General features: G+C 44.1%; 1 protein-coding gene across 1 annotated transcript in view; it reads right to left on the reverse strand.

Moving 5' to 3' along the window:
• atp8a1 (ATPase phospholipid transporting 8A1) overlaps positions 1-25,846 on the reverse strand; it is a 218,356-nt gene that overhangs the window by 109,515 nt on the left and 82,995 nt on the right. Inside the window, exons 10-14 of the mRNA XM_056274219.1 lie at positions 18,667-18,778; positions 17,857-18,022; positions 13,861-13,988; positions 8,540-8,617; positions 8,106-8,194 (exon numbers count right to left, since the gene is read on the reverse strand). Coding sequence (XP_056130194.1) covers positions 8,106-8,194; positions 8,540-8,617; positions 13,861-13,988; positions 17,857-18,022; positions 18,667-18,778 — 573 coding nt within the window. The remainder of the gene's footprint in view (positions 1-8,105; positions 8,195-8,539; positions 8,618-13,860; positions 13,989-17,856; positions 18,023-18,666; positions 18,779-25,846) is intronic.

The following is a 25,846-nucleotide window of genomic DNA, read 5'->3' on the forward strand; positions in this document are numbered from 1 at the left end:
TGCCGTGCACCAGCCAGCCACGCACGCACGCACGCCATCCACGATCGGACTACGACCTCAGATCAGACGAGACAACCCGCTGAATTTAAGCATATTACTAAGCGGAGGTCCATGAATACTGGGATGGCATCCAGCACTTTACCTGTGCCCCCGTCCATAGGGTTAGTGGTTGTGTCAGGAAGGGCATCCGACGTAAAATCTTGCCAGATCATTATGCGGATTGACAAGACCACCATCGGTGTTGTGCCCTCACAGGGCACCGATGGAAACTGTCGATTCCGCTGTGGCGACCCCTGGGAAACAGGGAACAAGCCGAAAGAAGAAGAAGAAGACTAAGCGGAGGTCCATGAATACTGGGATGGCATCCAGCGCTTTACCTGTGCCCCCGTCCATAGGGTTAGTGGTGTCAGGAAGGGCATCCGACGTAAAATCTTGCCAGATCATTATGCGGATTGACAAGACCGCCATCGGTGTTGTGCCCTCACAGGGCACCGATGGAAACTGTCGATTCCGCTGTGGCGACCCCTGGGAAACAGGGAACAAGCCGAAAGAAGAAGAAGAAGACACTGGAATGCCAACAACATTAACGTCGAGTAACTTATGAAACATAATAAAAACAGAACAAATAAAAAATGTCTGCACGCTTGTCACGGTCAGTGGAGGAAACACTGGTGCCAGCGTCGCATGTGCATTATGTAAATGGACACCATGTAAGCATTCATTTGTTGCAGTCATTGTAATTTCCTGTGAGACTTCCTAGTCCTGATTTCAGCACCAACGCTAGTGGAAACTCAAATGATAACTGTGCCCACAACTCATCCTAGCGCACAGTGGCCTCATTATGGCCTCAGCACAACTATGGAAAAGAGGTAATATTCTCTGGACTTACAAGGCAAAGCAGTCAAAAAGGTGTCAAAACACTAAATGCCATTAGCACTACTTTCAAACTATAACATCAAATCTGATGATGAATCTGATGATGTTACTAATTTTGAGTGGTCTAGTAGATTTTCGGTAATCAAGGCTAGACTTAATTTTTAAACTAACCCATGCAGCAACTTTAGGATCTGCCAGTCCTAAGAGGGGGAGACGGCACCAAATGAAAGGATCATCAAAAGTGGCTCACCTCATTAGAAGCTCCCTTTCCCTTCCCTGCAATGGAATACTCATTCATATTTAATAGTACTATAAGAGGGAATTGCTCATTCTAGAGATTCAAAGGCAGATATCTCTATTTGGGATAAAGGCTGGAAAGAAATATGTCTCTTCCCTGTTCGCAAGAGTATGAGTCCCCACTGAGCAGAGGAAGGAGAAAAATATGTAAACAAAGCACATTTTACACACCAAAACGAGGCTCTTAAGAAACTACATGTTAGGGTTTGCACCCGACCCCAAGGGCACAAACACAGAAGGCACAATATAGCGGGACCAACAGGCTAATTTATTGAAGAGAAAACTCAGGAAGTCCACTCTCACCAGGAAACGCGAAGTCCACCTTTAAGCCGGGAACCGTGGAGTCGCCCTTTAATCCGGGAACAGTGGAGTCGGCCCTTAATCCAGGCAGGAGGGGGGGGTAAACAGGAGGATACCAAAGGAGAACGGAAAATCACAGCAACGCTGGAGTGAAGAAATCCTCTTCGTAAACGGAAAGCAGCGCACAGGGGAAGGGGAGCAACGAGGAAGGTCCAACAGAGAAATCTCCAGGGAAGATCCAGGTAAGTAAACAAACTTCGATGAGCAGGACAAGCACAAGTACTCTCCCAGGGAACGGCACGAACTGGCAACAAGCTGAGAGTGACACAGCCAGATATAGGGAGGTGATTGCCAACAGGTGAGTGGAGGGGTAACGAGGAAACAGGCATCAGGTGGAGTTGGCAGAGCTCCGGGTACGCTTACACTGCAGAGCGGGTGTGGAGCGGGGAGACGTTGAGCCTTGGCCAAGGTTACACTGCAGAGCGGGTGTGGAGCGGCGAGACGTAACAGTACCCCCCCCTCTACGGGAGCCACCTGGCGACTGACCTGGCGCCCCCGGGTGGGCACGGTAGAAGTCGGCGAGGAGAGAGGGATCCATAATGAGCTTCCGCGAAATCCAACTGCGCTCCTCAGGTCCATAACCTGCCCAGTCCGCGAGATACTGGAACCCGTGGCCGCAGCGCCGGACTTTAAGCAGCCGGCGGACCTTCCATTGAGGATGACCATCTACAAATTCCGGAGGCGGAGGCTCAGGAACCGGGGGCATAAGAGGACTGCTGGAGACGGGCTTAACTCGAGAGACGTGGAAGACAGGATGAATGTGCATGGAGGAAGGCAGCTTCAGCCGAACAGCTGCCGGGCTCAGGACTTTCTGGACTTCAAAAGGACCAATGAAGCGGGGCGAGAGTTTCTTGTCGGTTGTCTGGAGGGGAACGTCCTTCGTGGACAGCCAGACCCTCTGTCCCTTCTTGTACTCCGGCGCAGGGGTACGTCGCCGGTCAGCCCCTCTGCGAGCGCGCTCCCCAGCCTTGAGCAGTGCTGTCCGGATGGTCCTCCAGACACGCTGACAGCGTCGCAAGTGGAGCTGTACGGAGGGAACGGCCACTTCATCCTGCTGTGGGTCGAACAGGGGAGGTTGATACCCCAGGGATGCCTCGAATGGAGAAAGTCCAGATGCAGAGCTGACCAGGGACTTGGTGGCGTACTCTACCCACGGTAGGTAGTCACTCCAGGTGGAGGGCTTGCTGTTACATACACAACGCAACGCTGTCTCCATGCTCTGGTTTGCCCTCTCGGTCTGACCATTTGTTTGGGGGTGGTAGCCCGAAGACAGACTTACTGTGGCTCCGATGCCTTTACAAAATGCACGCCACACTTGTGAGGTGAACTGAGGACCTCTATCGGAGACTACATCTGATGGCAGGCCATGAAGCCGGAAGACATGTTGCATCAAGAGGTCCGCGGTCTCAGCAGCCGAAGGACGTTTGGGAAGGGCTATCAGATGGACGCCCTTGCTGAAACGGTCTATGACGGTGAGAACCACAGTGTTTCCCCGAGAAGGTGGTAGTCCGGAAACGAAATCCAAAGCCACGTGAGACCAGGGGCGGCTAGGGATAGGGAGTGGCTGCAACAGACCAGATGGCGCCTGGTGAGAGGCCTTGCTGCGGGCGCAAACAGTGCAGGCCGCTACAAAGCTCTTGACATCCTCCCGCATAGTTGGCCACCAGAAGCGCCGAGCGATGAACGACTGGGTACGACTAACTCCTGGGTGACAGGAGAAACGACTGCTATGACCCCACTGAAGAACTCGAGACCGAACAGCATCTGGGACGAAGAGGCGACGGGGTGGCACGTTACTCGGAGCGGGTTGAGCACGTTGGGCAGTGCGAACAGCCGACTCAAGACCAAAAGTGACCACACCGACCACTCTAGCCGCAGGGAGGATGGGTTCAGGCTCTTCAAACGCGCCTTCCTTCGGGTGTAGCCGAGACAGGATGTCAGCCTTTACGTTGCGTGTCCCAGGACGGTAAGTCAGAACATAGTTGAAACGACTAAGGAAGCCAGCCCACCGAGCCTGACGACTGTTGAGACGTTTGGCTGCCCTCAGGTGAGTCAAGTTCTTGTGGTCCGTCCAGATGAGAAACGGGTGCTCAGCGCCCTCGAGCCAGTGGCGCCATTCCTCCAGAGCAGCCACTACAGCCAGTAACTCCCGGTTTCCAACGTCATAATTCTGCTCGGCCGGCAGAAATCGGCGGGAGAAAAAGGCGCAAGGATGGAGTTTCTGGTCCTCAGCCGACCGCTGGGAGAGCACCCCCCCCTACGCCTGAATCCGAGGCATCAACCTCTACCACGAATTGTCTCTTGGGGTCAGGATGGAGCAGCACTGGGGCCGAGGTGAACCTTGTCTTGAGGACTTGGAAAGCAGAGCTGGCAGCAGGAGACCAGATGAAGGGTTTGGCTGGGGAGGTCAACGCAGTAAGCGGTTCTGCCAGCTGGCTGTAGTTGCGAATGAATCTCCGGTAGAAATTTGCGAACCCTAGAAAACTCTGCAGCTCCTTACGGTTGGTAGGTTCCGGCCAGTCCACCACTGTCTGGACCTTGCGGGGATCTGCTCTGGTCCGTCCCTTCTCTACGATGAATCCCAAGTAATCCACAGAGGGGGAGTGAAACAGGCACTTCTCCGCCTTGACGTAGAGTTGGTTCTGGAGGAGGCGCTCCAGTACCCTGCGAACATGCTGGACGTGTTCCTCAAGAGACTGGGAGAAAATGAGGATGTCGTCCAGGTAAACGACGACAAACACATCCAACATGTCACGGAGTACGTCGTTCATAAACGCCTGAAACACTGCTGGTGCGTTTGTGAGTCCGAACGGCATCACCAAGTACTCATAGTGGCCTCGGGGTGTTTTGAAGGCGGTCTTCCACTCATCGCCTTCCCTGATTCGCACGAGGTGGTAAGAGCTCCTCAGGTCTAGCTTGGTGAAGATGGTCGCCTGTGAGAGAGGCTCAAAAGTCGAACTCATAAGTGGAAGCGGGTACTTGTTCTTAATGGTGATTGCGTTCAGTTGCCGGTAGTCAATACAAGGTCGAAGTCCCCCGTCCTTCTTCTTCACAAAAAAGAACCCTGCAGCAACAGAGGAAGACGAGGGCTTGATGAGACCTGCAGCAAGGGACTCGGTGATGTACTCATCCATGGCCGCCTTCTCAGGGAGTGACAAGTTGTAGAGGCGGCTACTGGGAAGAGTAGCCCCAGGACGGAGATCAATGGCGCAATCATACGGGCGGTGAGGCGGGAGTGACTTAGCACGGGTCTTGCTAAATACCTCACCAAGGTCATGATACACAGGGGGCACGGAGGAGAGATCAGGAGGCAGGGGAGTAGGCGAGCTCAAAGGCGTAGCACTAGGAGCTGCACGAAGGCATTGGGCATGGCAAGTAGAGCCCCATCCAAGGACTGTGCCTGTGGACCAAGAGATGTGGGGTTCATGGTGTCTGAGCCAGGGGCGTCCCAAGATAACTGGATTAAGCGGGGAACGTATGATGTAAAATTGCATTGTCTCTGTGTGGTTACCTGCAACGGTGAGAGTAACGGGGACGGTCCGCTGTGTGATACAGGCTAATCTCCGGTCATCCAAGGCAAACGCATCAATGGGGGTCCCAAGAGACTCAAGGGGAATGTCTGCCTGCGAGGCAAAGTCAAGGTCCATAAAACTATCATCTGCTCCGGAATCAATCAGGGCTCCAAGGGAAAGTCTCTGGCCCGCCCAGACTAAAGCAATAGGAACAAGATGGCCGCGAGATTCGGACCCACGGGAGAAGGAAAGGCGGCTTACTAGGATCTCCCTTGGTCCTGGTAAGCCTAATCTTTTGGCCGTGAGGGACAGTCGCGGAGTCGGTGCCCCTTAAGACCACAGTACAGGCAAAGACCTGCCTTGAATCGGCTCTCCCGTTCAGCAGGAGTAAGTCTAGCACGTCCTACCTCCATCCGCTCTTCTACATCCCCAGGTGGCGTTGTCGCGAAAGAGTCAGAGGAGGGATTGGCCGGGGAAACGGGAACAGCGGTTCGGTCTGACGCAGAGGTAGTTCTGGGATTGAAGGAAGTTCCACGCAAGGCCTTCTCACGCTTTCTCTCCCGGATACGTCCATCAATGCGGATAGCGAGAGCAATGAGGTCATCCAGAGATGAGGGTTCTTCTCGGGTAGCAAGTTGATCCTTCACCGCCTCGCTCAATCCTCTACGAAAAGTGGCACGCAGGGCCTGGTCATTCCATCCGCTCTCAGCGGCAGCCAGGCGGAAGTCGACGGAGTAATCTGTGACGCTGGCGCCGCCCTGCTGGATGTTATTCAGTCGTGAGTCAGAATCCCGACCGCTTACCGGATGGTGGAAAACCTTACGTAGCTCTGCGACAAAGTCTCTATAAGAGTTACAGTAGCTGGCCCCCATGGACCAAGAAGACGTAGCCCACTGCGCTGCTCGACCACTGAGCAGGTTGGTCACGTAAGCGATCTTAACAGCATCACTGGAGAACACGGTGGGCTGGTGTGTGAAAACAAGCTCACACTGCATAATGAAGGTAGAGCAAGTTTCAAAGTTACCGTCAAATGGGCGTGGACTGGTAATGATGGTTCCACGGGGTAAATAAACAGGAACCGGAGGATCTACTGGAGCGGCGGCCACAGGGGGCGCACTTGCTGGCGGTACAGGCTGGTTCTGCTGCTGGTTGGCAAGAGCTGCTGAAATGGTCTGCAGTTGTTGCATGATCTCTGCCTGCTGACTCGCCATCGCCGCCTGCTGGACAGCTAAAGCTTCCACAGAAGCTTGCAGGGGTTGAACTTGAGACTGGAGACCCTGCACAGCAACCGAAGCCTCTTGTAATTGCTGGGAATGGGCGTTGGTAATCTGAATTTGTTTTACTAGGGCTGCTTGCACCGGATTGGCTGTGGGTGTGCCGTCTGTGCTGGCTGGGGTCGTCATGGCCAGTTCGTACTGTTAGGGTTTGCACCCGACCCCAAGGGCACAAACACAGAAGGCACAATATAGCGGGACCAACAGGCTAATTTATTGAAGAGAAAACTCAGGAAGTCCACTCTCACCAGGAAACGCGAAGTCCACCTTTAAGCCGGGAACCGTGGAGTCGCCCTTTAATCCGGGAACAGTGGAGTCGGCCCTTAATCCAGGCAGGAGGGGGGGGTAAACAGGAGGATACCAAAGGAGAACGGAAAATCACAGCAACGCTGGAGTGAAGAAATCCTCTTCGTAAACGGAAAGCAGCGCACAGGGGAAGGGGAGCAACGAGGAAGGTCCAACAGAGAAATCTCCAGGGAAGATCCAGGTAAGTAAACAAACTTCGATGAGCAGGACAAGCACAAGTACTCTCCCAGGGAACGGCACGAACTGGCAACAAGCTGAGAGTGACACAGCCAGATATAGGGAGGTGATTGCCAACAGGTGAGTGGAGGGGTAACGAGGAAACAGGCATCAGGTGGAGTTGGCAGAGCTCCGGGTACGCTTACACTGCAGAGCGGGTGTGGAGCGGGGAGACGTTGAGCCTTGGCCAAGGTTACACTGCAGAGCGGGTGTGGAGCGGCGAGACGTAACACTACAGGCAGAATACCTAATAGAGCCTTAACAGCGATAATGCTTGACAAAAAGAGTGACATATCAGCCATGGTCTGCAAGTGCATTTATCACCATTTAAGTACTAATTTTACACTCTAAAGTTGGGGATCAACAATGAGTCGTCAACGTCCTCACTGCGCTCGCAACCACAGTGTAATGAGCGCCTGAGTACAGGGATTTCCAGATAAACTGCTCTCATGTCCTTCAGCCTCCACTTCATCAATCATGTTTTTAATTGAATCCTAATGGGATTAATCATGTACTGTCACGCCATTGCTCGCACTGGTTGTGTAAAGATACTCTCTGTTCCTCAGGTCTCTCTTTTCCCCTCCATCTGCATACAGTGAGGCTAATTATTGCTGCACACACATGAAATGACAGCACATTTATGGAACAAATCCATTAAATGCTAAAGTAAATAAATGTAAGACTATAACAGGATAAACTCTTACACTGAAATGTGTGACAATGTTACAGGAATCGGTGAGTAAGAGTCTGGCTATTCTCCCCAGATTCCCCATCGGCCATGTTGCCCATATTCATTATCCTAACCTAATTTTGTTTTGTTTGTGAGCAAATAGGTCCTGCAATGCTAACCTCAATTCTAAATTAGCTTTCTGAACATTTTTCTGAACAACTTTTCTCACATTTGTAACCAGTTGTAAAACAGATCTTGAGGGCATTGCAAAAGTAAATGTTGAAAAGTCTGGCCAGTTTTCACACTGTTAAAAGACAAACTATAACGGAATGCCTGAGAAGGAGAGATGAAAGTGCCTTTGCTTGCAAATGTCTGTCCGCATTTTATTTATAGTCTGTGTTGAGAAGAGCACTGATGCAGCTGCTAATGAGGAGGCAAGGGAGGAGACAAGAATGCCAGATGTACTCTGATGCACACTCGGCATCTAATAGAGGTGATGGGAGAGGCAATGCTTGAGAAGCAAAGAACGGAAGGAAAAGAGGGATGGGGACAAGGAGGTAAACAGAGGGGGTGGGGTGGGGAGTGGAGACTTACCCGTAGGCTACGCCAGCTATGGTACACTTCTTAAACTGCATTACGTTGCAGGTCAGGGTCCCTGTCTTGTCAGAGAAAATGTATTTCACCTGCAAGAGCAGGGGTGGGGGTTGGGGACAAAGAGCAACAGTAAATCTCAGCTCTCTGTGTCATTCAGGCTAGGCCATGACACGTATGTCTCAAACAGAGTTCGTTTTAGTAGAAGGCAGCAACAACCTATGTTTCAAATGTTGAGAGACAGAAACTGTGTTTCAGCACATACCAGCAGCACAGATGTGACAACTAAAGTGTGACTCAATGTTATTTTGGCTTATAGCATAACTGCTTTTAAAAATGCAGCTCTACATTTTTTTTATTTTGGGGGGGGGGGCTGATCTGGGATGCAAATATGGTCAAATATAATGTGGGATTCAGTGAGTAAACAAGTGTATTACCTGGCCTAATTCTTCATTCAGGTTGGAGGTGCGAGCCATGGCAGGTGTGTTGGTAGGCTCATAGAGCATATCTGTGTCCTAAAACCAATCACAAAGAAGATCAAAACCAAATTCTCTACTCAAAAACTTTTTCGTAATAGATGAATAAATAAATAACTTATCCAAGGAAAAAATACATCAAAATAAAAGTCCAATCAGTTGTAAAAAAATAACAGGAGTCAGGGAAAAAAAATACGTATGCCTCACTTCAATTAGGCCCCAAGTCCCCACGTTTCCCTTGAGAAAATGCTGAACAAACTGGGGCCTTGGATAAGACATTTCTTAGAAATCAACTGAGAATGGAGCTGAATACTAGAGAAAAAAAAATCTTGCTAATAACATCATTTACAAAATAAATGAATGAAAAATCTTGGAAGAACATTAAGCAGTTAACCAAAAGCTAGAACTGACCTCATTGCTAGGGGTGATAAATGTAAAATGCTTAGAGGTGTCAACTACAACACTTCACATCACTTTTTAGAGGTAATTTTGCTGTGAATTTGCTGTCTACACCTTTAAATTATTTATTATTGATTAAAAAAGTTCTAAAAGGAACTATATTCCATCATCAAGTTAAGTCTGTCAATATATTTGCTGAAATTTAGGCAAGGCAACTTTATTTATATAGCACATTTCATACACGAGGCAGACTCAATGTGCTTCATATAAAAAAAAACATATACAATAAAAATGATTTAAAAAGAATGCATAAAAGACATTTAAATTAAAGAATAGATCAAGACATACTTGATCATTTAAATTAAAGCATAAAGGAATACATTTAAAATGTAGGTAGGTCAAGGTTTACAGCTTAGCAAAAGTCAAAAGTGCAAGGTTTGCAGAAAGCAAAGGTGAACATAAACGTTTTTAATTTGGATGAAAAGTAGTCAGTGTTGCAGCAAGTCTCAAACTTTCTGGAAGTTTATTCCAATTATTTGTTGCATAGTAGCTAAATGCTGCTTCTCTATGTTTTGACTTGACTCTGGGGACAGTTAACAGACCGGTCCCAGATGTCCTGAGGGGTCTAGAGGGGTCTTTACTGTAAAAGCATTTCGGTGATGTATTTTGGCCCTAAACCATCATTTTGTGATTTGTAGATGAACAGCAGTATGTTGAAATCAATTCTCTGACACACAGGGAGCAAATGTAGGGATATGAGAATTGGTGTAATGTGTTCAAATATTTTGGTCTTTGTTAGAACTCCAGCAGCAGCATTCTGAACAAGCTGTAGCTTCCTAAGAGCTCTTTTTAGGGAGCCCTGAAAAGATGCCATTAAAATAATCTAACCTACCAGTAATAAAGGCATGAACAAGTTTTTCTAAGTCTTGTTTGGACATGAGTCCTATAAGTCTTGCGAAGTTTTTAAGGTGATAGTAGGCTGATTTTGTTACTGACTTGATGTGGCTGTAGAAATTTAGATCTGAATCTATAGTAACACCAAGCTTTCTGGCTTAGTTTTTGGTTTTCACAGACAGGGAGTAAAGGTGTGAGATAACTTTTAGCCTTTCTTATTTGGCACCGAAGATAATTATCTCAGTTTTGTTCTTTTTTAGCTGAAGGAAATTCTGGTACATCCGGTCATTGACTCACTCAATGCATTGGCACAGCAAATCTATAGAACAATAGTCATTTGGTGATAGAGCTATACAGACTTGAGTGTTGTCCACGTAACTATGGTGAGCAATATTGCTATTTTACATAATTTTTCCTAGCGGGAGCATGTAGAGATTGAATAGAGATGGGCCTATGATTGAACCTTGGGGGACTCCACATGTCACGTTAGTTAGCTCAGATACATAGTTGCTAATAGAAACAAGTTCAAGTTGAAACTTTATCATATGTAGTATTTAGAATAAAATAATGAAATGAAATTCTTGTGCCTTGGCTCTCTCTGCCTTAACAGAAGGGACACAATGACCAAGAAACACAGGGTCACGTCATTCCAAAAAAACACCTAGACTATGTACACAGTGAATTCATAAATCATATACACTCACTGGCCACTTTATTAGGTACACCTTGCTAGTACCAGGTTGGACCCCCTTTTGCCTTCAGAACTGCCTTAATCCTTCGTGGCATAGATTCAACAAGGTACTGGAAACATTCCTCAGAGAGTTTGGTCCATATTGACATGATAGCATCATGCAGTTGCTGCAGATTTGTCGGCTGCACATCCATGATGCGAATCTCCCGGTCCACCACATCCCAAAGGTGCTCTATTGGATTGAGATCTGGTGACTGTGGAGGCCATTTGAGTACAGTGAACTCAGTGTCATGTTCAAGAAACCAGTCTGCGATGATTCGAGCTTTATGACATGGCGCGTTATCCTGCTGGAAGTAGCCATCAGAAGATGGGAACACTGTGGTCATAAAGGGATGGACATGATCAGCAACAATACTCAGGTGGGCTGTGGCGTTGACACAATGCTCAATTGGTACTAAGGGGCCCAAAGTGTGCCAAGAAAATATCCCCCACACCATTACACCACCACCACCAGCCTGAACCGTTGATACAAGGCAGGATGGATCCATGCTTTCATGTTGTTGACGCCAAATTCTGACCCTACCATCCAAATGTCGCAGCAGAAATCGAGACTCATCAGACCAGGCAACGTTTTTCCAATCTTCAATTTTCCAATTTTGGTGAGCCTGTGCGAATTGTAGCCTCAGTTTCCTGTTCTTAGCTGACAGGAGTGGCACCCGGTGTGGTCTTCTGCTGCTGTAGCCCATCTGCCTCAAGGTTCGACGTGTTGTGCGTTCAGAGATGCTCTTCTGCATACCTCGGTTGTAATGAGTGGTTATTTGAGTTACTGTTGCCTTTCTATCAGCTCGAACCAGTCTGGCCATTCTCCTCTGACCTCTGGCATCAACAAGGCATTTTCGCCCACAGAACTGCCGCTCACTGGATATTTTCTCTTTTTCGGACCATTCTCTGTAAACCCTAGAGATGGTTGTGCGTGAAAATCCCAGTAGATCAGCAGTTTCTGAAATACTCAGACCAGCCCGTCTGGCACCAACAACCATGCCACGTTCAAAGTCACTTAAATCACCTTTCTTCCCCATTCTGATGCTCAGTTTGAACTGCAGCAGATCGTCTTGACCATGTCTACATGCCTAAATGCATTGAGTTGCTGCCATGTGATTGGCTGATTAGAAATTTGCGTTAACGAGCAGTTGGACAGGTGTGCCTAATAAAGTGGCCGGTGAGTGTACATAATATACAGTACCCAATAACACAACAATGCAAGGTACATATGGGTGCATCAGCTGTTCAACAACCCAATTTTCCAACCTGTCCAAAAGTATTGAGTGGTCAACAGCGTTGAATGCAGCTCTAAGATCGAATAACACCAGTATTGAAATTTTGCTGGAGTCAGTGCTAAGATGAATACCATAGAAAGTTGAATCAGTTCATCTGGACACAACGTTTATTGGGAGAAACATTTCATCATTCATCTAAGTGACTTTTCTGATTAAACATTTCTCCCAATAAACGTTATGTCCAGATGAATTGATTCAACTTTCTGTGATTTCCTTACCCGGATTATTGAGCACGCATCAAGCCATTAAGACAAATATGGTTTATAATGTTAATAAGAGCAGTTTCAGTGCTGTGAAAGGATCAAAATCTTGATTGGAAGTTGTCATAGCAACCAGTTGAGACTAAGAAGTACTTTGCTGTAAGACAACGTTCTTGATGATTTTACGTATGAAGGCTAAATTTGATTATCAGTCTGCAGTTTTCAAGGCTTTTGGAAAGTTGCCTGATTGGAGAGAGCTGTTAACTATTCGCAGTATGTCTAATGCCAGGCAGTCAAAAAGGTTCTTAAAATTCATAGGTAGCACACCGAGGCAGCAGGTGGATGGCTTAAGTTGTCTCGCCGTTTCCTCAAGAGTTTTGTAGTCTATGGCAATAAATCGCATCATCCTTGCCACATTACTTTTATATAAACATGGTGGTGTTCCAACATTTTTGTTTGACGTGGGTGTATTGATGGCTTGTCTAATGTGTTCAGTTTTATCAGTGAAAAATTATGCAAACTCATTGCATTTATGGGTAGAAAGGAGTTCAGGGGGTGTTTGTGTCAGGGGATTTGTCAGCCTATCAAAGTTTGCAAATAAGGTTCGTGCATTATTAATGTTATTGTTAATGATATTGGGGAAAAAAGATTCTCTAGCACTCTTCAAGTATAAATTGTAGGCAAGGAGGCTCTCTTTATATATGTTGTGATGAACATGTAGTTTTGTTTGTGCCATTTGAGTTCAGCTTTATGGCCTTTTCTTTTCTGGACCTTTACAGAAGCAGCATTTGTCCATGGTACTTTCTGCTTACCAGGTGCAATGACATCTTTAACATTCACAATTTTAGAATTCAAGTTATCGACTTGGATGTGAGCGTTGGTAACATAGAAATCCATTCATCCATTATCCGAACCACTTATCCTGCTCTCAGGGTCACGGGGATACTGGAGCCTATCCCAGCAGTCATTGAGCGGCAGGCGGCACAGGCCGCCAGGCCATCACACAGGGCCGACATATACACACCACACACACACACACATTCCACACACCTAGGGGCACCTTAGTATGTCCGATTCACCTGACCTACATGTCTTTGTACTGTGACAGGAAACCAGAGCACCTGGAGGAAACCCATGCAGACACAGGGAGAACATGCAAACTCCACACAGAGGACGACCCCCAAGGTTGCTACCCTAGGGCTCGAACCCAGGACCTTCTTGCTGTGAGGCGACCGTGCGAACCACTGCGCCACTGTGTCACTTAACATAGAGATGGCATTTTTTTAAAAGTGCACTAGTATTTTCATTTCATTCATTTAACAGCATTTGAATTTATATGGATGTCAGGAAAAATGGCACATCAAAGAATACAAAGAAGTGGTTCCATAAGGAAAAATCAATCACAGAAACATTAGAAATTTCGAGAACTTTTACGATAGTAAAATCTAAAGTATGCCTCCGAGTATGACTGGGCCCTTTCATATACCAAGACTGTTCAAATATGTCCAAAATAGCAGAGTTCTTTAGCACCATTGTCATTAGAATAATCAATATGAATATAATAATAATAATCACTGCATTTACATAGTGCTTTTTAAAGTCACCAGCTATAACTAGACAGTCAAAGTCCATGGAAATATTAGACAATAGTTCTGTAAAGTCAACAAAGTTGGGAGAATATCCTGGTGGCCTGTAAATAATAACATAACTTTAGATCGTTTTTTTCATTCAAATCAATGTTAATTTCATGATTTCACTCACCCAGTTGATAAAAAAGGCCTGGATGAACTTGATGACCTCGAGAGTGACCAGGAGACTGATTGGGATCAGGTTGTTGAAGAGGATGATGAAGGTGAGGAAGTTGAGGCCAAAGTTAGCTGCCCCGCCATCTGTCAGGGGACGAGTTTTGGACAAAAGGAACGATACACAGGAAGCTTGTGATTACTGCTTCTGAAAGGATCAACTGGTTAAATGAAAATGCCCAAAGCTACTCCAAGATAATGATCAACGTCAACCCAACGCTGACACGGTGTTGTATTAACGTTGTGCATTAGTTGGAATCAATCAACTCTTCCACCTAACCTCATCCTCTCACTGCTAAAATTGATTGGCAGTCCAATTTAATGTTCCAAGGAAGCGAACAGGGACTCAAGAGATATTTAAGATGTAATTAGTGTCATAGCAGCAGCCTTGGCATCCAGCATGATCCAGGCAATGAATTCCACAAAGCACTATGAAAATGATGCTGCCCCCCCTTTCAATCGGTGATGATCAATGTGTAACCCCCACTGACACCAAACACACAATGACAGAATGGATGGGATTTACCTTGACTCAGCTTGCAGGAGGTGCAAGAGTTACCATTCCTCAACCCAAGCCTTCATCTTGGCTTTGAGGTAGAGAGGAATACCTCCTTTCTCATGACAGAATGATTGCAAAAATATAAATACGAAATAAAAAATAAAAAACCAAACCAAAAACACCAAATGGCACACAGTAGGTGGTAGAATGGAAGCAACTGCTACAGATAAAAACAGGACTTTGAGGAAGGAGGTTTCCCCCCACCCCAGAGGTGGGGAGGAAGACAAACGTGTCAGATGCTCTCAAGACAACGGAGGGAGATTCAGTCCATAGCACATTCTCAACCAATAACGAGTGGAAAAGAGAGGGTGGGATACACATCAAATGATTTTATTAGATGTTAATGGTGGCTAGTGTGCTCATGTCTAAAGTAGCTAGCTTGTGAGATGCTCTTAGTTTTGTTAAAAGTAGGCAAATTTTGGGTTAAATCTAAATAAGATGTGAAAAAGCCAGTCAAACCACAGCAAACCAAGACATGCACTTCATATGCATGCCTACTGCTTCAAATTCCACTGTTACTGGAAAAGAGACACATTTGGGTTTTTGTTTGTTTGTTTGTTTGTTTGTTTTAGGCCCTGTGATGGCCTGGCGGCCTGTCCAGGGTGTCTCCCCGCCTGCCGCCTAATGACTGATGGGATAGGCTCCAGCATCCCCGCGACCCTGACAGCAGGATAAGCGGTTTGGATAATGGATGGATGAATGTTGTTTTTTATATTATTTAACCAGGCAAGTTGACAAACAGCAATCATTTATAGAAAGCAGCCTGGAGAAGTGGTTAAAGGAGAGGGTAAGGGTTCATTTTTTGTGTTTAAAATTCTAACAACTTTTTTTCCCCAATTAAAAGGAGTACCACAAAGGAAAATCAACACTCCTCCACAATTTACCGCAAACAGCAGCCACAAACTTTTAGAGGACACTGCGGTACCAAAAAAAAGAAAAAAAGAAAAAAGAAAACAACGACCTTGTTGTACTATGAGTTAACTGTTCAGCAGTTTATATAAGAGAGCTAGTCAGCAGAAACTTAACAGTGTAGAGGAAGAAGTATGGCTACCTGCTATTGAGCTGACATGGATGTAACCAAGTGAGCTGTAGCAGGTGGCATGAATGCATAACAAATGAGCGTTATTCATTTTGGCACTCAAGCCGCATAAAGATGTATAAGCTTGGACGAACACCATATAGAGCCAGTGTCAGCACTCCTGGCTGTGGCAGAGTCAAGTGAATTCTTTATGCATAATTACAGCCCTTGGTAACATAAGGGCCAGAGCCTGAATGCAGCCTGAGGGCTCAGGACAGGTTCTCCTTGCCTTTCCCAGGTCCAGATTCATGACTATCGGTCGTTGGGCCTTTACGGACATGGCCCCTCGACTTTGAAATGCCTTTTCCTGAGGATCTCAGTTTGGAAAATTCTGTGTCATCATCACTTAAAACATTCTTGAGAACTATTTTTTTTAATAGTATTTTGTCAGCACTTTTAACTGCTTTATTGTTTATGTCCTTGTCCACTACATCTTATTTCTTATTCCTCATTTTATTTATTTCTATTTTAATTTTGTAAATGGCCTTGTATCATTTCATTTTATTTATAAACATACATATCTAACGGTATTTTGCAAAGCACTCTGTAATGGTTTTGTTAAAAAATAGTGTATTACTATTATTGTATCTTATATAATGTTTGGTAGGCTGACAGCTCTGCTAACTTTCTGTAGCTGTCTTCAGCTTACAGCCAATATTAATGTTCTTAACAAGGTCTCTGACAAATTGTGTGTCTTAAATCGCAAATACAGTTAATCTGAGAGTATACAGTCTACGCGGGTGGGCTAGTACATTTATGACCATTAGCCACCTCTCTCTTTTGTCACAGGTTGGATAATATGCACTGGACAGAATCTCCACCCTCTTCCAAGGAAATAAAATCAGTCTCAAGATGGACCCCTGCTTTATGACTTACATTACCCTTGTGATTGCTGTGTAAAATCTTTAGACGTGGGTTTAACGGTATAGAAATTGAAATTAAAATCCTTGAGGGGCCAAATCAAAGCCAATACAACATCTGCTAAAGGGGAACAGTGTAAGTCATAAAACAAACAAACTGACCAGGGCACAATCCCTCCTACACAGGTCTAATTGGGATACATAGTAATGGCTGGAATGGCACGATAACCACTTTGCAAATCAGGTTCAGAACTTTATCCCCCAAGGATCACCTTTCAATTCTTACTGCCTGAATCTCCTTGTGTTCTGTAAGTAAGTGTTTGCTTAAAAATGGTTAATTAACTGCAAGCTATTTTTAAAAAAATCGAGACATGATAGTACACAATGTTAGAACAGGATAAGGTTTTGCATCTCTCTCTTTCCCTTTTTTCTTCAGTCTTCATCTTTCTGAGAATCAACACAGGAAACTAAGACAATGGAGGCATTTAGAAAATGTCATTGCTTGCCCCTTGGGCTGCGCTGCATGTTGTGCTCAGGCAACAAAAAAGTGTGTGCCTCCTGCTATGAAAAGCTTCCTGGGGACAACCTTGTCTCCCTGATAGGCAAAGAGCAGAAAATATGACCGCTGTAAATTCATTTGTGAGAAAAGAATGAGAGGGAGAGGAAAAATAAGACTGGAGTCTGAGGCTTTGGAAGTGCAAAGTGTTTAACGTACCATGCAAATAAATAAATAAATAGATAGATAGATAGATAGATAGATAGATAGATAGATAGATAGATAGATAGATAGATAGATAGATAGATAGATAGATAGATAGATAGATAGATAGATAAATAAATAAATAAGAAAGTGGAGGGAAAGAGAGACACTGTTTGGATCAGGCACTAAAAGGAACTAAACAAAAGGTATAAGAGAGCTGGAGGGGAAAAACCTATTGTTGGATTCCTGGTTTGTACAAGTCCGCCGCATGGAGCCCTTACAATATGGGGGGCAACCATATAGGGTAGGGGGGCTTCATTTGCTTAGCAAAGGCAGAGCTTCAGTTAGGGGTTAGTAAGGGAGGGTCATTCACGGATGGCCAAGGCTTTTAAATGGTTGTTACCTGGAGCTGTTAAAAAAAACGACAACAAAGAAAAAAAATCAAACAGAATGTTAGAAAGGAACCAAAAAGTACAGCAGCGCAATGATATTCAACCATTTCTTTTACACATTCACATTACATGTCTATGCATGTCAGTTTTCTCTTAAAGATTACAGGGAATTCACTAATTCCCGCATTGCCACATATTTCACTTGTGTTGCGATAAAACACTTTAACTGAGCCAAAATAAAATAAAAACGACAGCAAAACAACACTAACAAAGGTAACTCAAAATGACAGAATTAAGCAGACGTGGACAAGTGAGACAAAATATGTGGAATAAGGAGTGTTGTATATACGCTGCTGGGGCTCTTACAGTTGAGATCCATGTACCAGGCGGCGTTGCCATACTGGTACTTCCAGATGGTTTGTCCGATGGAGCAGACAAGAGAGATGGCCAGCAGGCAGCCAAACAGCACAAGGATCTGGAAGTTGGTGATGCGCTCCACGTTGGACAGCTTCAGAGGAGGTCGGGTGGAATTCTGGGTAACACATGACAAAAAGGGTGGCGGTAACAAATGGGGGAAAGAAAAAAAAAGGTATGGCCAAGGATAAAGTAATGTTCTGCTATGTGTGACCTCAAAACAATAACAAGGTGTTATGTGCATGAAACAGGAGAAACTTGTTTATTTGAACATCCTGTTGCAGGAAGCTGAACGAGAGGATCAGATGGAATGTTGAAAGGCTGAAGCATATTGAAATACCATGATAAGGCAGTATATTCAAAAGACATGGAAGCACAGGCAATCAAACATGTTTCACAAATTTTTGTTTTCAGGTTTAACACGCGTATTTCCATGTATCAGCAAGTGAAATTCCATCAGTACCACACCATCAACAAAATATAGTTTCACACGAAAGTGATTTTTATCTACCAGGTCTGCTCAGTAAACTTCGGAGGTTTGAAGGTCCGATAGCCAAGGTTTATATATATGTTTCTGTGCCATCTTTTGTTATTTATTGTTTTTTGTAATTGTTCTTTTAGGTTGAAATATTATTATCAGCTACTTGGAGTTTTTCTTTTGTCACCGACAAAACCTGTACTTCCTTTCAAATTGTCTAAGTTGTGTAAATTCAAAGTGGCAACTAAAGAAACCCTTCAAACTTAAAAACAAAAATGTTTTACCTGCATGAGCTTGGTGTCATGTCCTGTATAGACGACAATACCATGGACCCACTGGGTGTTCCTTAACTGGGCTCCTCGGAGTAAGATCTGGTCTGGGCCAAGCGGCACTGTGCTGTGAAATAATAAGTAAAATAAATAAATACAATGTAATTTTGCCCTAGAATATGTGTACTTGGACTTCTGGGTTTGCAAGCAAGGAGATGGCAGCAAAGTTAAACATGCACCCGACAAAGTTAAAAGCCCATTACAACTCAAATCTACAAAAACCTTTGATTCAATCTGATTCAAAATTGTGGGCTTTGAAAGTGCCTAATAAAAAGAAGTCAATGCAGTTTGAAATTGAGTTACTTGAAGAAGACAGGGTCAGCCAGCTTCCCAGGCTAGCAGCGCTATGGAGGATAAAGATATGCAATGGACCTCAGTGAAGAACAAAAAGACAACACGAATCTGGGTCTCATACTGAAAAAATTGAGGGAGCTTAGGAACGATAAGTCAGCAGCTGAAAGTAATTCAAGACAAAATAAATAAAACTTAAGACAACAATCAGGGAGGCAGAAGAGTGAACTGATGCAGCCAAAACCCAAATTCAAACAACGGAGGAAGCAGTAAATGAGCTGCTGACAGTTCAGGTTCACCTGGACGCCAAACTGACGAACTTAGAGGGCTGTTCCAGATGAGACAATATCAGAATATATGGCGTTTAAGACGGACTCAGGGAGAACTCTCCATCAATGGTTTCCTTTTCAGAGCACCGGTTACTCTTTGGAATTGCGAATTAAAAGAGTGCATTGCACCCTGATGCCAAAGCCGCCCTCAGATTCCTCCCCGAGGTCCATTGTAGTTGAAATGTCAAGCTACAGAATGAAAGAAGAAATGTTGAGACTGGCTCGGCAAAAGCAGGGATTTGAACATCTCGGAAAAAGAGTAAATCTCGATCATGACTATGCACCTGATGTTTTGAAAAAGTGAAGGGAGTACACCGAAGCGAAATCGGTGTTAAAGGAGAAGAAAATCCAATTTCAAACTCAGTTCCCAGCCAAGCTAAGAGTTTTCTACGAGGAAGGAACAGTGCTGTATGGATCGGAAGAGGAAGCGACCACAGACAAGGCAAAGAGAGGGCTCCCAGAGGCTGTAATCAGACATCCGGTGTGTCTTCTGGATCAGGTTCAGCATTCATCATGGCACATGAGCAGGAGACCGGGGAACCAGCAAGACACTGGCAGGATTAAGGACTACAAGGAAAGGCTCCAGGCTTTTAGGCAGCAGGACCCAGTGTGACTGTACATGACTTTGAAAGAAATGGAAATTGATGCTTACTGGCGAGCCAAGAGAAGAAAGGGTGAGTCTCTATTCAAATAAGGGGAGCCAAGGACATAGTTTTCAGTCATGGAATAACTGACTGTAAATAATTATTGCATATTAGAATAGCATCTTGTTGGTGTCGATAACTATGAATATACTTTTAATGGTCGGAGGTAGTTCCTTAGCCATATACCTAAATAGATATTAGAATGGACAAAGGCCTGTTGGCAAACGAGGGCCCTCTCCCACCAATCGGGGGGAAAGGATTCCCCTCAAAACCCTCTCTCCATCTGGATTTATTTAGGGTCAGAATGAAGACCCCACATATGGAAGTTAATTCTTCAGTTAGAGCACGATAAGCGACTTGGATAATGGATGGATGGATGTTTAACATACTAGTCAGTCTTAGTGTTTTTACTATTTTCTTGCCCATCCAAGGGCTTCTTTTTTTTTGCTGCCGTTATCTACAGCCTCTGGGGTGTTGCCTTTGATACATTAAGGTTACAATCAATATTTGTGTTGACATTTTTATTGGATGCTAAATGAAAGCAGTTAAGATTGTAACTTATAACGTAAATGGTTTACTCAATCCAATCAAAAGAACCAAGATATTATCCAAATTGAAAAGAAATTAAGTCGAAGTCACTTTTTTTGCAAGAAACACACCTTACAGATATGGAGCATGCTAAACTAAAAAGATTGGGCTTTAAATACTAGTTTTCTTCATCACATTCAGCCGGACATAGGAGGGGAGTAGCGATACTAATCTCAAGCAAAATTAGTTTTGAACTCATATCTGAAAAGAAAGATACAGGGGGGAAATATGTTTTGATTAAGAGGAAAATTGGGAGGATCACTGATAACTTTACTAAACGTTTATGCTCCTCCTAATTCTGAATGGAACATTTTTTTAGACAATTATTTGAATTGATAATAACAGAAACTCAGGGGGTCCTGATTTGCGGTGGGGATTTTAACATTAAATAAAACCTTAATCTGGATTCTTCAAATGCACACATAACTCAGCCTACACTGATAAATAAGAAATTTAACTCCGATCAATGATATTGGGTTAGTAGATGTCTGGAGAGAATTGAATCCATTAAAGAGGGACTATTCATATTTCTCCAACCCTCACTCAGTATACTCCAGGATAGATTATTTTTTACCTTTGGCAAAGACCTACATAGGGTTGGTGACTGTGACAGGTATTATGGATCTGTTGGACCACAGCCCTCTTTACTTAAAACTGAATCTTGAACTGGATCAAAGAAATACTTTGTGGAGATTAAACACTCATCCTGAACCATATGAAGGACCAAATCAAAGTGGATATTAAAGAGTACTTGGAATAGAGTGATAATGGCGAGGTCTCCCCTGCGATACTTTGGGATGCATGTAAAGCTGTTCTACGAGGTAAAATAATTGGCAACAGTTCTCACTTAAAGAGGTCTTGGCAAAAAAGTTAGATCACCTACAATCAGAACTGAAACAATTAGAACGAGACCACAAAGACACAGTTGACCAAAAAATTAGAGAACTAATGAAGAAAAAGAATGAAATAAATGAGATCTACATAAAAGAAATGCAAAAAAGGTTAATATTTACAAAACAGAAATATTATGAAGGGGAAAAAGCCAGCAAAAATTGTTAGCTTATAAACTGAAAAAAAACCCCAACAAGATGAGAATTCAATTCATAGAATTAAAAGCCCTTTGACTAACCTCATACACTACAAATTAAAAGATATACAAAGTTGTTTTGAATAATTTTATCAGAGTTATATTCCCAGCCTGTTTGACAAAGTAAAAATGGAGGATATCTTTAAGACCATCTGCCTACCTAAATTAACCAGTGAGCAGAGTAATCAGCTCGCAGCTGAAATATCGGAGAAAGAAATAAGCACAGCTATAGCTCATCTCCAATCAAACAAAGCCCCGGGCCCAGACGGGTTCCCCTCAGAATGGCACAAAGTAATGAAGGATTCTTTGATCCCTGTCATGCAGTCCAACTTTAACTGGGTCCTTAAGGACAGTAAGATACCCCACTCCTGGAGGGAAGCAGTAATTTAATTGATCCCAAGGAAGGAAAGGATAAACTGGATTGTGGCAACTTTAGACCAGAAAGTGTGTTAAACCAGGATTATAAAATCTTTACACATATATTGGCAAAACGAATAGAGGGACTTTTACTACAAATCATTGGCCTAGATAAGACGGGCTTTGTTCGCCAAAGACAAACTCAAGCTAACATTAGATGGACCTTACATGTAATTAACTATATAACATAGTACAATTTAGAAGCGGTGTTGGTGGGTCTAGATGCGGAAAAAGCTTTTGATTGTGTGAATTGGTCATTTTTATATAGCGTTTTGGATACATTCGGCTTTCATAGTACATTTATTAAAACAATACAAGCTCTTTATGATAAACCAAAGGCAAGAATTAAGATAAATAGAGCAATAGCCAACCCCTTTGTTTTAGAATGGGAAAAAAGACAGGGCTGCCCAATTAGACCTCTTTTGTTTGCAATTTTTATTGAAACCCTGAGCCAGTGGATTATTCAGAATAAAAATATTAAAGGGATAGCTATGAAGGGAGGAGGACAAAAGATTACCTTATTTGCTGACGATGTATTTATATATCTATCCAACCCAGAAAATTTGCTAGAACAGTTATACTCACTTCTAAAACAATATGGTTCCTTCTCTGGTTATAAACGGAATATTTTAAAAACACAAATTCTCAGTTTTAACTATAGCCCCTCAAAAAACATGACAACAAAGTTTCAGTTACAGTGGGAAGCACTATCCATGAGATATTTGGGAGTAAATATACCAAAAGATTTAACAAAATTGTTCTCGCAACAACAACAACAACAACAACAATAATTTTATCAATGTTTAATAGTGCTTTACAAAGAAATAAAACCAGACAAGGCAAAAATAAGAGTACGACCAAATAAGTAAGATTAGGGAATACATAAGGAGATGCGACCTAATACCGCTTCTTAATTTTAGTTCTCAAATTGAATCGGTTAGAATTCATATTTTGCCATGTTTGCTGTATCTCTTCCAGTCCCTTCCACTAAATCTACCTGACCAACAATTTCAGGAATGGGAGAAACTTATTTCAATGTACATTTGGCAAGGGCAAAGACCAAGAATTAGATATCAGAGTCTACAGTTAGCGAAAAACAAGGGAGGGGGGGTCACATTCCTGTGTCTAAAAGATTATTATATTGCTGCTCTATTAAGACCTTTGACCTGTGTAATGCAGAATATTTTGCTCGGTGGAAAGAGATTGAGGAGGCTATAACAGAGGAGTATCCAATTCAAGCTGTAACTGGGGAAGAGGTTTTGCTGAATAACTTAATTGATTTGGGAAGTCCATGGATTCGTTTGCCACTTAAGCTGTGAAACGATGTAATAGCCCACAATCATTTAAAGGAGGCTTTCAAAGTTTTGAGATGGTGTGCGTATGACCCACGTCCCATGTCAAAATTATCGGGGCATCACACTGCTTAGCCTCCCTGGGAAAGTTTACTCTAGGGTGCTGGAAAGGAGGCTCCGACCGATTGTCGAACCTCGGATTCAGGAGGAACCATGGAACAATGGACCAGCTCTTCACCCTTGTGGAAGTGCTGAGGGTGGCATGGGAGTTTGACCAACCAGTCTACATGTGTTTTGTGGACTTGGAGAAGGTTTACGATCGTGTACCCCAGGGCACTCTGTGGAGGGTACTGCGGGAGTATGGGGTACGAGGGCGGTGCTACAAGCCATCTGGTCCTTGTATAACCAAAGTGAGAGCTGTGTCCACATTCTCGGCATAAAGTCAAACACATTTTTGGTGGGTGTCGGACTCAGGCAAGGTTGTCCTTTGTCTCCGATTCTGTTTTTAATATTCATGGACAGGTTTCGTCTTGATCTCAATGCGAGACCAAAGTGAGGAGTCTGTCCATTTTGGAAACCACAGAATTGCATCTCTGCTCTTCGCAGATGATGTGGTTTTGTTGGTTCCATCAGAACGCGACCTCCAGCATGCACTGGGCCAGTTTGCAGCCGAGTGTGAAATGACCGGGATAAGAGTCAGCACCTACAAGTCTGAGGCCATGGTTCTCTACCAGAAAATGGTGGATTGCTCCCTCCGGGTTGGGGATGAGTTGTTGCCTCAAGTGAAGGGGTTCAAGTATCTCGGGGTCTTGTTCAAAAGTGAGGGTAGGATGGAGCAGGAGATTGACAGGCGGATTGGTGCAGCATCAGCAGTAATGTGGATGTTGTACTGGACCATTGTGATGAAGAGGGAGCTGAGCCAGAAGGCAAAGCTCTCAATTTACCAGTCAATCTTTGTTCCAACTTCACCTATGGTCAGGAGCTTTGGGTAGTAACCGAAAGGGTGAGATCACAGACACAAGCAGCTGAAATGAGTTTCCTCCGTAGGGTGTCTGGGCTCAGCCTTAGAGACAGGGTGAAGAGCTCGGACATCCAGAGGGAGCTCGGAGCAGAGCCGCTGCTCCTTCATGTAAAAAGGAGCCAGTTGAGGTGGTTCGGGCATCTGATTAGGATGCTTCCTGGGCACCTTCCTTTGGAGGTTTTCCGAGCACATCCAACTGGGAGGAGACCCAAGGGTAGACCCAGAACTCGCTGGACAACATGTCCAATCTGGCCTGGGAATGCCTTGGGATCCCCCAGGAGGAGCTGGAGGGTGTTGCTGGCGAGAGGGGCATCTGGAGTACCCTACTTAGTTTGCTGCCACCATGACCCGACCCCGGAGAAGCAGCTGATGATGAGATGAGATGAGATGAGATGTGCGTATGACCCGGATTTTGCACCTAATAGATTAGATGTAAGGTTTAAGGGGTGGGTGACTCAAGGCTTAAAAGCATACTGTACTTTTATGCATCAGGGGTCCATGAAGAATTTCCAAAATTTAAGATGCAACATGGCTTGAATAATAACGATTTTTACAGATTTCTTCCAAGTTCAACATTATATTGAGCAATTAATGAAGATAAATAAATAAGTGTACTTGGATATTATACTAAAATCTTCATAGAAGCTTATGTTTTTAACTCAAACCAAAAAAACATCTCAAAACTCTGTAAGGGTCTACAACAAACAAAATGTAACTCATTATATGTGAAACAAAAATGGGGAAACGAAGGAAACCTTGGAATAACAGAAGAGGAATGGGAAAATGCATGTGAGCTACAATGGAAAACTTCAAGTTCAGCTTTATGGAGAGTTTTGTTGGAAAAAGATCATTAGGTTCTATATTGCTCCAGTTCAAAACAGTCATTATACTAAATCTTCCAACTGCTGGAGACAGTGTGGTTTCTCTGAGGCAAATCACTATCATATATTCTGGTCTTGCCCAATATTAATTCCTTTCTGGCAGGAGGTTCATAAAGTTTTGCAAAAAGTAATCCAGTTGGACATCCCATTTAAACTAGAGACCCTGTATTTTGGCACCCTGCCATCAGGAAATGTTACTTCTTATGATGGATATCTATTTCGGATTCTAAGTGCGGCTGGAAGGAAAGCCATTACTAGAAAGTGGCTAAAACCAGAAATACCTACAGTTGACGATTGGATTGACATTATTTATGATCTCTTTATGATGGAAAGAATTACTTCTGATTTTTTTTTTTTAATTTTTTTAATATATATATCTACTATATTACTCCCTGTGGGGAAACTCCTCTCTGCGTGTAACTCATCCTAGCTGTGTAGCTAGGAGCAGTGGGCAGCCACCGTGCAGCACCCAGGGACCAACTCCAGTTAATCTTGCCATGCCTAGGTAAGGGGCAGAGACAGAAGTATTAACCCTAACATGTATATCTTTTTTGATGGTGGGGGAAACTGGAGCACCTGGAGAAA

The sequence above is a fragment of the Lampris incognitus genome, chromosome 1 (genome assembly GCF_029633865.1).
Source record: "Lampris incognitus isolate fLamInc1 chromosome 1, fLamInc1.hap2, whole genome shotgun sequence".
Classification (NCBI taxonomy): Eukaryota; Metazoa; Chordata; class Actinopteri; order Lampriformes; family Lampridae; genus Lampris; species Lampris incognitus.